Source organism: Anguilla rostrata, chromosome 19, assembly GCF_018555375.3.
Source record: "Anguilla rostrata isolate EN2019 chromosome 19, ASM1855537v3, whole genome shotgun sequence".
Classification (NCBI taxonomy): domain Eukaryota; kingdom Metazoa; phylum Chordata; class Actinopteri; order Anguilliformes; family Anguillidae; genus Anguilla; species Anguilla rostrata.
This window is the reverse complement of record NC_057951.1, coordinates 9,302,442-9,314,863: the sequence shown is the minus strand read 5'-3', so window position 1 is coordinate 9,314,863 and position 12,422 is coordinate 9,302,442. Positions and strand designations below refer to the sequence as shown.

Below are 12,422 nucleotides of genomic sequence, written 5' to 3'. Positions count from 1 at the left end.
AGAGTCACTCACAGCATGCTTGGTGTACTCCACTGTGGCCCCCTGCATGCTGACACTCTCACACACACACACACACACACACTAACACAAGGACACGCACATACACACACACACACACACACACACACACACATACACACGCACATATACACACACACACACACAGTAAAGGGCCCTTTCTCAGGAAAGAACAGAAGAGTTCATCTCAGACACACATTAGAATGTCCACATTCATGTGAATCCTGCCATTCCACACGCCTACAAAAATGACATCACACCACCATTCACTACACGGGAGCAGCATCTGACAAAGCCAGTCAGGGCCCAGGCACGAGCCTGCAGCTGAGAAGGGCCAACAGGCCGTATAACGTGCACTTTTACGACTGCAGGTCGCATTGCGAGCACCTGAGCAGAGACACAGGAACTGCGCATCTCCTAAGGAGACCAGCTGGAAACAGGAAGGCCTGAACTCCCTAAAACAGGAAGGCCTGAACTCCCTAAAACAGGAAGGCCTGAACTCCCTAAAGGCTCCCCAGCGCCTCGCTCACAGAAAGCAGCTGATCAGACGCGGCTAGCGCACGCGCTCAGGTGCACCTCACGGGGAGTCTGGGAGCGGCGGCTCTGTGCGCGCGAGCGGGTTCCCGCCGGCCGCCCCGCTCGGCCCCGCAGTCGCAGCGCGGAACGCTCTCTCTCCCGCCAGGGTTTCTTGGCGGTGAAGCGGGTTGGGCTTTGTTTTCGGCCGCTTGCTCCAGCTGGCAGGAGACGCGCAGCGCTGGGGAACACACACACACACACACACACACACACTCTCTCTGGCGCAAACACACACACACACACACACACACCCACGCACACACACACTCTCTGGCGCAAACACACACACACCCCTCTCTCTGTCGCACACACACACGCTCTCTAAACTCTGCCTTTATTCAACCCACGCCGTGACAGCGAGCAGATTATGAGACTGGAGGCTCAGAGAGCTGATGTTTCTGCTGCTAAACTCTACACAAGCGCGGGGGCAGGCCAGGCTCTCGCTTCCTCTGCCAGGCCGTACGAAGCCCCCTCCAGACGGCAGTCAGGGAGGGGGGGGGAACGCTGCAGGCTGGAACACTGGCTCCTTTTGTTCCCCGCTTAGAGCGACGAACGCAGCGTGTAAAATTTAAATAAAAACTGACTTCGCCCAGACTAAAAAAGAAAAACAGAGAAAACGGTTGTGTCAGAGGGCAATTTGGAGAACAATCCCGCAATCACAGAGCAGCTTCTCTTCATTTTAACGCTGCTCGATAATGAACGGCGATCGGCGCTGTTCCTGGGGGAAGGCAGGAGGTTCACAGTCAAACAGCCCTAATACTCAGCCAGGCTGTTTAACAGACCCCCCCCGCCCCCCCTCCGCCCGCCCCGTCTCCCTCCCCCTTCCCCACCGTATGCGGGAGCCAAAGTCTCGACAAGCAGATGTCAGTATTTAATTAAGCTCCCAATTAAATCAGCAACAATTATATCTTCTCCAGCTATCAAAGGACTGGGACAGCCAGGCTTAGGAGAGGCCTGCCATGGCAATGACAGCAGAGCGAAAGAGAGGAGACACGAGAGGAGGAGGAGGAAAAAAAGAACGAAGGCAAAATCAAAAGGATTTCCCCACCTGGAGCGCCCCTGCAGACGAACACCTCCAGAGTCCTGTGTGTGATAACCGAGTGAGCGGGGTTATTTAGGGTGCAGTATTTACACATGCCCAAGCCCAGCAGCGCCCCCCACAGGCAAGGAGGTCCCCCAGCGCTGCATGTCAGCTAAATGGTCGGCTACAGACCACTATTTGGCCAGCTAATTTTACACATATATTTAAGGTCTCCCGATGAATTCCGCAAAAATGATGTCATCAGAACCACCTGTCTCCCCGCTGTAAACATCGCAAACTGAGTGCTGTTCTCACCTGGCTGGCAACCCAAAAATGGGGAATTCCCCAGCTGAGGCACACTGGAAAGGTGAAAGAGGCTCCCGGACGTTGCCGGGAAGAAAGAACGCTAACAGAGACGGCACACTGCCCCTGCCCTGCCGGAGCCTCGGCTCCTACAGCCGCCGCCGCCGCCGCCGCCGCTGCCGCTCGCTCAGGCTAAGGACTGTAATCGCATTACCCAGCAGAACCCAACCGCTGCAAAGAGGATTCTCCCTGCCCTCCTCTCCCCGCCAAAATAAAACAGGCCGTCAAACTGCTGGCTCACCCCCCTGTCCCCCCCCCACCCCAGAGAGCCAACAGTCCCCATTCACACAGACGCACTTTTAACACAGGCAGCCCGTCGGTCATTCTGGATTAACATGGAGACTGCAGACACTGCAAACCCAGTGCAGAGGCCCGTCGGCTCGCCTTCGCAAAAAGGACACTTCTGAGAAGACGCGGTAAACCCAAACGCCCCGGGACAAAACCCCCCCCCCCCACAGGGCAGGGGTGTGGTCAGCAGACACGCCCCGCCTCCATCTGACATCAGCACCTGGGAGAAACCCAAAATCAGAAAGCGTTTTTCCACGAGAAGCAGCCAGTGCCAAGCGCTCGCAAGCATGACTGAACAATGAAAACTCAACACAGGAAGCCTGGAACCCGAGCTTCACGCTGCCAGAGCTGGTTACCCGAGAAACAAGCCAGAGCCGCTCGCTAGCAAACGCAGAATCTGAATACGCTGTCAAACTAAAGGACACAGCAGCCCTGCGCTTTAAAAGACACAGGAGCTGTTAGATAAATGGCGAGTGTGTCACTGATTGTTCATTTGTCTCTGGGTGAAGAGGGAAAACAGAGGAAATGCTCATGAATGCTTTCAGTGGAGGACATGTGGCTGAAAGGCTCTCTCTGCACACTCATCGGTCCTCATCTTGCGTTCGCTGTTCTCTCCTTCACTCTCCTTTCCTTTCTTCCTCTGTCTCTCACTTCCTCTATCTCCCTCTCCCCACTCCCTCTCTATTCTCGCCCTCTCCCACCCTCACTCCCACTCATCCCCCTCTGCCTCTCACTTCCTCCCTCTCTCCCCCTCCTCTCTCTCTCTCTCTCTCCCCCTCCCTCTCTCTCCCCCTCCCACTCTCTCCCCCCTCTCTCTCTCTCTCTCTCTCCCCCTCTCTCTCTCTCTCTCTCTCTCTCAGATGTTTACAAACACTCTGGCAGGCTGAGTGGCACGCTTAGCAGAGAGGTTAAAGCTGGCCTGTGCAGTGAGGGGGCGGCAGATTGCTGTGTGACAGACGCTGGGCTTTAGAGCTGCGCAGCTGAACGGGGACGAGGCGTGGGCTGCACCCTGTAGACAGCGAGCCCCAGCGCCACTCAGGAAGCCCTGCGCTGTGTGAGCGGCTCTCACGCGCTCAGTTATGAGGCTGGAGCACGAAGGACGCTACCGGGGAATTTTTTGTCAGCCAGCCAATCGGATCGCGTTGCTGACTGTGTTCAGGTGAGCTCTGGGACGAGGCCGCGCCGCACAGACACACACACACACACACACACACACACACGCACAGACCCTTCAGCTGAGCGTGAGCGGACGCGACCGGGCCGCCTGCGATAAGACGGACAGAACAGCGCGGTGGCGCCGGGCAGCAGCCACACGCTCCAGAGCGGAGAGCTTCAGACGGCGAGCGGCCTGGCGCTCCAGCGCCTCCCCTGTGGGAGCACACGGAGGAGGAGGAGGAGGAGGAGGGAGTCTGCTTCCAACGGCACGTATGCGACAGACAGCGGAGAGCACGACTGCGAGGGTATCTGTGAAAACTCTCCCCGGCCCACAGGGGATCTCATTAGCCTGCTGTAAAACGGGGATTTCGGCAGGCTGCTCCCGCCACGTCCCGCGGGGACCACCGGAGCCCCAGTTTGGGTTTTTACCTCTCACACACACACACACACACACAGACGCACAGCGGGGTCCCTCAGCTTCCTCACACACACACACACAGACGCACAGCGGGGTCCCTCAGCCTCCTCACATACATACACATCTGTGCACAAAAGACCCCAGCTTACAATACACCACTACAGTAAATGCACACAGCACAGGAACTCTCTACTTTCCCTGCAGAGCTACAGTAAATGCACACAGCACAGGAACTCTCTACTTTCCCTGCAGAGCTACAGTAAATGCACACAGCACAGGAACTCTCTACTTTCCCTGCAGAGCTACAGTAAATGCACACAGCACAGGAACTCTCCACTTTCCCTGCAGAGCTACAGTAAATGCACACAGCACAGGAACTCTCTACTTTCCCTGCAGAGCTACAGTAAATGCACACAGCACAGGAACTCTCTACTTTCCCTGCAGAGCTACAGTAAATGCACACAGCACAGGAACTCTCTACTTTCCCTGCAGAGCTACAGTAAATGCACACAGCACAGGAACTCTCTACTTTCCCTGCAGAGCAACAGTAAATGCACACAGCACAGGAACTCTCTACTTTCCCTGCAGAACTACAGTAAATGCACACAGCACAGGAACTCTCCACTTTCCCTGCAGAACTACAGTAAATGCACACAGCACAGGAACTCTCTACTTTCCCTGCAGAGCTACAGTAAATGCACACAGCACAGGAACTCTCCACTTTCCCTGCAGAACTACAGTAAATGCACACAGCACAGGAACTCTCTACTTTCCCTGCAGAGCTACAGTAAATGCACACAGCACAGGAACTCTCTACTTTCCCTGCAGAGCTACAGTAAATGCACACAGCACAGGAACTCTCTACTTTCCCTGCAGAGCTACAGTAAATGCACACAGCACAGGAACTCCTACTTTCCCTGCAGAGCTACAGTAAATGCACACAGCACAGGAACTCTCTACTTTCCCTGCAGAGCTACAGTAAATGCACACAGCACAGGAACTCTCTACTTTCCCTGCAGAGCTACAGTAAATGCACACAGCACAGGAACTCTCCACTTTCCTGCAGAGCTACAGTAAATGCACACAGCACAGGAACTCTCTACTTTCCCTGCAGAGCTACAGTAAATGCACACAGCACAGGAACTCTCTACTTTCCCTGCAGAGCTACAGTAAATGCACACAGCACAGGAACTCTATACTTTCCCTGCAGAGCTACAGTAAATGCACACAGCACAGGAACTCTCTACTTTCCCTGCAGAGCTACAGTAAATGAAATCTATACTTTTGTAAATGACATGTGAGATTGTGCAAACTTTACACACGTAAGGAGAGCTCCAACGTCTCCACACACCCACAAGAGACAGACATAAAAAAATCGCTGTTCTCCGTTTTCTTTTCCAGAGAACAGCTCTTGGAGCTGGAGTTGGGGAAGGAGCTGGATGTGTCGACGTGAAGACGAGGAACTCGCCGGCCGTCTGTCCTCACGGTCGGCGGGTGAGAGCGCGGCGTGAAAAGGAGCGCTATTATTAGCCACGCCGCGCTTGGGCTGCTCGTTCCCCTCGCTAAAGAGACGGAGCCTCGACGGCACTGTGAACGCCCAGAGGACAGAGGCTCTAACCCCGAGGAGCCGGCTGCTCTCCGACCGTCCGCTCCGCACCGCCGGCCGGCCGATCCCCAGCCCGCCCGCTGCAGAGACCGCAGCATTTATTCCTTTTATTTATTTTCCAAACAGGGAAATGAACGGTGAGATGTGACACTGGTTTTTAAACGCAGGTAGCGGTTACAGAAGCGGCCCTCTGAGCTGAGCCGAGCTGAGCCCTCCCGCGCTTTCCTCTCTGTGGCATTTACAAAGGTTACCCCGGCTGCAGGAGCATTAAGCCTGAGAGCCTTACCTTCACACCAGCTGAGCTAAACAGCACTTTCCACTGCACCGATATGGGGAAGCTGATAGGATGAGGGACGAGGGGTGGGCGGGACCCTCACTGTGTCAGTCACTCCCTCCCTCAGCCTCTCTCTCTCTCCATCACCCGGTTCCACTCCAAACGCTTTATTGGCATTTAATTCAATCACGACTTTTGATTTTCGACAAAGTGCACAAAACTGTGACTGATTAACATATGGTAACAAAATTAAATCGAAAACATTCTCTCTCTCTCACCCTCTCCCTCCCTCTCTCTCACCCTCCCTCCCTCCCTCACCCCTCAGCACATGGGAGAAAGCTGAGAAATGTGCTGTTCTCGAGTATCTGCTGAAGGCTCTGCTCTCACGCCTCCTCCACACAGATCCACACACCCTGCCTGGTAGAAATGCCACTGATACCACATCTCCCTCACATTACGAATGTGGTGAGCGAGCAAACACACACACACACACACACACACACACACAGACACGGCAGCAGCAGTCTGAATCATGGCCATAAGGACCAAGAATCAGACTTTTGAAACTAACAGGTCTCAGGCAATAGAACAACACATAAGCACACACAGACACACACACACACACACTCACGAGAGCAGGGGCTTGTGGCACAGCACCAGGCCGTCGTACAGCACGCAGACGCCGAACACAGTGACGCCGGTCTCCTTCACCAGCATGGCGCAGGTCCCCAGCAGCAGGCTGAGCAGCAGAGACCAGTACGACACTGTAGGGGGCGCCCTCTCTCCTGCACAGCTCCCGTCTACACTCCTGTAGCACACAGAGAGGGTTAGAACACACACATAAAATAAAACATTTATAATGCTTTCGTATAGTGAAAGATCAGACTAATGCCACACACACACACACACACACACACGCACACACACACACACACACACACACACACACACACACACACACACACACAGAGGCAGGGAGAGGGGTGGGGGGCTCTTACCTAATGTAGGAGAGAAAGGTGAGGAGGAACAGCAGGCAGGCCAGGACGTCAGCTCTCCCCACGATCCCAGACACCTGGTCAACACACAAACACACACGCACACGCACGCGCACGCACGCACGCACGCACGCACACACACACACACGACACACACACACACACACACACACAACACACACACACACACACACACACACACACACACACACACACGTGTTCACCAGGCTGTCTCTGCGTGTACTGGGCAGAGCATACTGCCTCACCTGGGCTGCAGTATTCTACAGTGTGCCAGCGCAGCGAGAACTGTAGCATTTCCTTATCAGTGTCATGACAGCACAGAGGAAGGGAGGAGAGCTCTCTCAGAGACAGAGAGAGAGAGAGAGAGAAGGGGGGACTTTTGACTTCCTAGGAATTTGGATTTAATGCACTGCCAAGTTTATGAGCTGTTGTTATTGTATTATGCCTGGTCTTGTTTAAATTAAGAAAGCAAAAACTTCCCTGTATTAATAATAAGAAAAAGAAAGCGTCCCCCAAAAGAAAAATAAGGAAAAATAATAAATAAAGTTAGAAAGACCGACAATAAAAGAGGAGAGGGAAAGCGATAAAGTGTGTGTGTGTGTGTGTGTGTGTGTGTGTTTGTGTATGTGTGTGGGTATGCTGTAAATCTAAGTTCATGTGGGGGTGTACACAGTCTTCCTGTGGGGGGTGAATCTGTGTGCACTGGGGTGAGCACAGCTCCGGTCCAGGAACACCAGTGTGAGCCAGTGCCGGGTTTTGTGTGCTTCAGCACTTGAATGCTGAAATGATCCATTGATGGACTCCACACACACCTTGTTTCCAGGGCTGAAATAGGCTGCTGATTGAGTGGAAAGCAGGAAAGCATTCAGACACCTCTATGGGGGGGAGACTGCATCCACTGAATTAAAGCCCATGTCTTCAGAGACTTAACTGTTTTTTGAGCAGAGAGGGATTTTACTGGAGGACAGTGCAGTGGCTCAGACTCACATCCACAGACACGCTGAGAGCAGAGATTTATCAGCAGAGCTGGGCGGCTGCAGCTGCTGGGGACACACAGGGAAGCTCTGCCGCCTTTCTACTCCGAGATATCTCTCGCTGCGCCCCGTCCTCTGCGTCTCTCCTCTCCTTTCATCTCCCTCTCTCTCCGGCCTCCTCTCTCCTCTCCTTTCATCTGCCTTTCAATGCTCCCCCCCTCTTTATCTCTCTCCCTCTTCACCTTCAGTTCTGCACTCACTCTTCCTGCTCTGGACCCCGCGCTCTGAAGATCACATGACACCTTGATCACACACACGCACGCACCCGTGCACTCATACACACACACGCAAAAAAATGTTAGTGTAGAACCCTGCACAGACACATGTCTGTGTGTGTGTGTGTGTGTGTGTGTGAGTGTGTGTGTGTGTGGGTGAGTGTGTTGGTCTGTGTGTGTTGGTCTGTGAGAGTGTGTGTGTATGTGCGTGTGTGTGTGTATTGGTCTGTGAGAGTGTGTGTATGTGTCGTGTGTTGTGTGTATGTGTCTGTGTGTGTGTGTGTGTGTGTTGTCTGTGTGTGTGGGGTGTAGTGTTTGTCTGTGTGTGTGTGTGGGTAGTGTCTGTCTGTGTGCTGGTGTTGTGTGTGTGTGTGTGTGTGTGTGTGTATTGGTCTGTGAGAGTGTGTGTGTGTGCGGGTGAGTGTCTTGGTCTGTGAGAGTATGTGCGTGTGTGTGTGTATTGGTCTGTGAGAGTGTGAGAGTGTGTGTGTGTCTGTGTGCATGGGAGCTTGTGTATTCCACCCACACCACCCCGCAGCCTTACAGCTCTCCCAGCTGAAGCCCTTTCAGACAGCCCTCCAGCCGAAGCGCGGTGCCCAGACAGAGCAGCGCTCTCCCCACAGGCCCTCGAGAGGCTCCAGCCCACAGACAGATGCAGCCGCCGCCCGCGCTCGCGGCGGGGCCCAGCCAAGCCGCCGCGCCCGCCGGCCTCAATGGAGGCGTTTGAGCTGAGAGCAGCAGGGCCGCCTCCCCGCTCCCTGCCAGCTGAGTGGGCCGGGCGTGCGGCCGAGCCGACGCGGGAACCCCAGGCCGCTAGCAGCTCCTCGCGCCGCGCTTACCGCCCTCAGCCCTCCTCATACCAACCGCTCCCTGAAGTTACTGAATTAGCCCGACTATGTGCGCGAGCTGGCGCTCAGCTCCAGCCACAGATAAGCTGAAGCATGACAGCGGAGGACATGTTCCTGTGCCCTGACGCGAGACCCGTTACTCTGCTCTAATCTACCAGCGAGCCGACCTGCCCGTCTGCGTATGGCTAATGGAGTCAGCACAGCTGGCTGAATCTGGAGGATACCGCTCCCCTGGCTGAGACAGACACCGCGGACCATGCCGCCGTCCGGCAGGTCACCTGACCCGGGGAGACGAGCACAATCCCGCTGACCTCCGTGACACGAACAGGCCCCCTGAAAGAATGCGGGCCTGCCCAGCTGAGCGCTGCTATCACACAGAGACAGCGAGCCAGAGTCCCAGAGGAGGCCCGCTGCCCTACAACTGCTCAGGGAGGAGGGAAGGGGGGGAGGTGGGAGGGGAGGAAGGAGGGAGGGAGGAGGAGGGGGGCGGTAAATCTGCGAGAGAAGTCTCAGCGTCTAAGAGCTCAGTGTTTCTGCCAGCGCTCCCCTGGCTGCCGTTAGTCTCACACACAGCTGTCACAGCAGCCGCTCCCTCTCTCCTCCCAGGCCGCGGCGCGGACGGCCGGCCCCACACGCTCGTTACGCAGCGTCTGCACCCGCGCCAGCACACACGCCGCCGTAAACCCGCTTTTAGAAACGCTTCAAACAGACGTGCCCACACTGGAGCCTGAATGCTTGGGTAATTACTGTACCCAGCCTTTTCCGTCCAATCTGATAATCGGGCAGACGATCAGCGGCAAAACCGCCACACACCCTGCTTCAGCTCAGATTCATACGAGGAAACTAACAGTAGTGGTGTGCACACACACTCACACACACACACACACACTGCAGCTCAGAGCTTCAGTCAGTTTCAGTGGAGGAGTAGTATATCACCCAGGTGGGGCATGACAGGCTGTTCCGTGCTGATCCCTGGGGAGACCTGCCCTGTTCAGGGTCAGCAGCGGCTGGCTCTCAGCAGCGGGGGGGGGGGGCAGGAAGCGGTCATGATGTCACCCGCCTGCCCTGCGTCTGAGCTTTTCAACCCGCTGGCACAGAGCCAGAGTAAACACAGGCCACGCGCCGTGCCTGTTCCCCCCGGCACCGGCCCCCTGTGCTGTAACACAGGCGTAAAGCACGCAGAGCGCAGAGCGCAGAGCACTCGCTATAAAGGCCACAGGGTCAGAGACAGGGCCAGGGGAGGGGAGGGCTGGGCAGCAGAGAGCAGAGAGAGAGAGAGTGAGAAGTACAGAAAGCAGAGAGAAAGAGAAGAACAGGAGAGGGGGACAGAGGATAAGGGAGGGAGGGCAGAGTATCAGGACCAGCTGCGCTGCAGGTGTAACCTGAACGGGAGCATGGGAGGGACCGGCAGGCTAAAAAGGGAAAGGGGTGTGGCTAATGTTTAGGTGGGTGTGGTCACACAGATAGGGGTGGGGCTGATAGACAAGGGGGCCGTGGCTAATGTTCAGGTGGGTGTGGTCACACAGATAGGGGTGGGGCTGATAGACAAGGGGGCCGTGGCTAATGTTCAGGTGGGTGTGGTCACACAGATAGGGGCGGGGCTGATATGAAAGCTGTGATGTAAACCCCAGCTCAGTTGGGCTCACAGGCAGGAGCGGCTCACGGCTGAGAGACAGCGACGGCCCTGCACACAGAGACCCGCTCTGCGCCTGGATCCCGCCGGAGCCCCATCCCTCACCCCGCCCGCGCGCAGGCTAACGCGCGCTAATGATGCGGCTCTAACGCCGCCATCATTACCGCCGCCGCGCTCCTCTCCCGCGGGGCTGATGGATGGCCACCCCCCCTCCCCTCTGCAGCGGGCCATGAAATAAACCACAGGGAAGCACATCATCAAGCTGGCCAACACCTCCCTCTGTCCTCCTCCTCCTCTAACTGCTGGGCCCCAGGAACAGGACCTGCACCCCCCCCCACTCTCTGCAGAGGGGAAGATCAGACTCGGGCCAGATTTGGAAATCCCTGCCGATCCACACCTGCCTCTGCACTCAGACCTACAGCGATGCATCTACAGCCTGCTCACTTCGCACAATATGACATGAGCCCATTTCAAGCCAGACAATTACTCAGGTGACAAACAAAAATGTAACTATAAAAAGCCGGCTTTGATTCTAAAGCAGCTCTGACTCTGGCGCCTTCAGCATGGACAGCACACCGGAGTCGGACAGAAACGCGGCTGTGAGGTTTATCAGCGTGTGAAACCCGAGGCGTGTGGGGGACGCGCGGTTAGTGACGCCGCACACGCGTGTGTGTGTGTGTGTGCGTGCGTGCGTGTACTCACCGCCTCCGTGTGGATGGGGTGCACGGCGAAGAGCAGGGCGGTGAGGAAGGCGGGGCGGCTGTCGCCGAACACGCTCCGCGCACACGCGTGCATCAGCAGTGCCGTCACAGCACAGTGCAGGCACACGTTCACCAGGTGGAAGTACAGCGGAGTCACACCGCCCAGAGCGATGTTCAACCTGAGGAGAGAGAGGGGGGGGGGGAGAGAGAGAGAGAGAGAGGGAGGGAGGAGAGGGAGAGGGGGGAGGGGAGGGGGGAAGAGAGAGGGAGGGGGGAGAGGGAGGGGGGAGAGAGAGGGGAAGGGAGAGAGGAGAAGAGGGAGAGAAGAGGAGAGGAAGGTGAGAAGAGAGAGAGAGAGGAGAGAGAGAGGGGAGAGAGAGAGGGAGGGAGAGAAAAGTCAGCAGAGGGAGGAAAGGAGAGTTGGCCAGTGTTGGAACAGTTTTCTGACACCCAGCTCAGTCTGCATGAGGCGGAAATGAAATGCTTTGCTGTATACGGGCAGCCGGGCTCTGCTGTCACCCACAGGTGCAGGGGTTAAGCACAGCCTGTCAAACCCAGATGAAAACCACGGGAAACCGCTTGCACTGAACGGGCATTTATAAATTGTAGAAACATAAGCACCGTTGTGACACTTTGAGTGCACTGGAGAAACACAAGTACAGTGATGTGAATGTACAAACACTTTCAATTCTATAGTTTTATACACAAGCACACAAATAACCCTCCGCTACTCTTCATCAAATCCTAACAGGCTACAAATCTAGCCTTGTGTGTCATTATTTACTCAACCAAAAATAAGCCAACATGCAGAAGCCTTCTGTGAAAGAGTAGGTGCACTCACACTGCTTCCATATCAACTACAGTAATTAGAACCAGGTGCTGCTCAACGAGGTGATCATTAAGAAGTGCTACCACCTGTATATACATTTTTTAAACTGACAGTTTACTCTGGAGCACCCAGGTTTGAGAAATAAGGGGACACAAGATGCCCTTGGGTTAATACTGAGCCGGGGCGGAAGTGACCAGCGGCATTAGGACCCTGGAGAAATTTGATTACGGCTGAATTCCAAGTCACTGGACCCGGAAAAAAAAAAAGAAAAAGAAAAAAAAAAAGCAATCCAGGCCTGTAGTGCATTCCTCTCTGCGTTACCCTCTCCACATTGAGAGAGACAGGAACACCTGCATGCCGGCTCAGGGGCTCCCACCTTCCATTAAACGAGGTGACGCCGGGCAGGTGGAAAGCGCAGGAAGCTCCG

At 55.4% G+C, this 12,422-nt stretch overlaps 1 protein-coding gene across 4 annotated transcripts in view; it reads right to left on the bottom strand.

The window, feature by feature from the left end:
- Positions 1 to 12,422, bottom strand: part of tmtc1 (transmembrane O-mannosyltransferase targeting cadherins 1) — a 59,360-nt gene that overhangs the window by 39,300 nt on the left and 7,638 nt on the right. For all 4 annotated transcript variants that reach the window (XR_010327508.1, XR_010327509.1, XM_064319677.1 and 1 more), the window contains exons 2-4: positions 11,168 to 11,345; positions 6,718 to 6,791; positions 6,351 to 6,527 (exon numbers count right to left, since the gene is read on the bottom strand). Coding sequence is in view for 2 of the 4 variants with exons in the window: in XM_064319677.1 (XP_064175747.1) it covers positions 6,351 to 6,527; positions 6,718 to 6,791; positions 11,168 to 11,345 (429 nt within the window). In the remaining 2 variants the exon portion in view is untranslated. The remainder of the gene's footprint in view (positions 1 to 6,350; positions 6,528 to 6,717; positions 6,792 to 11,167; positions 11,346 to 12,422) is intronic.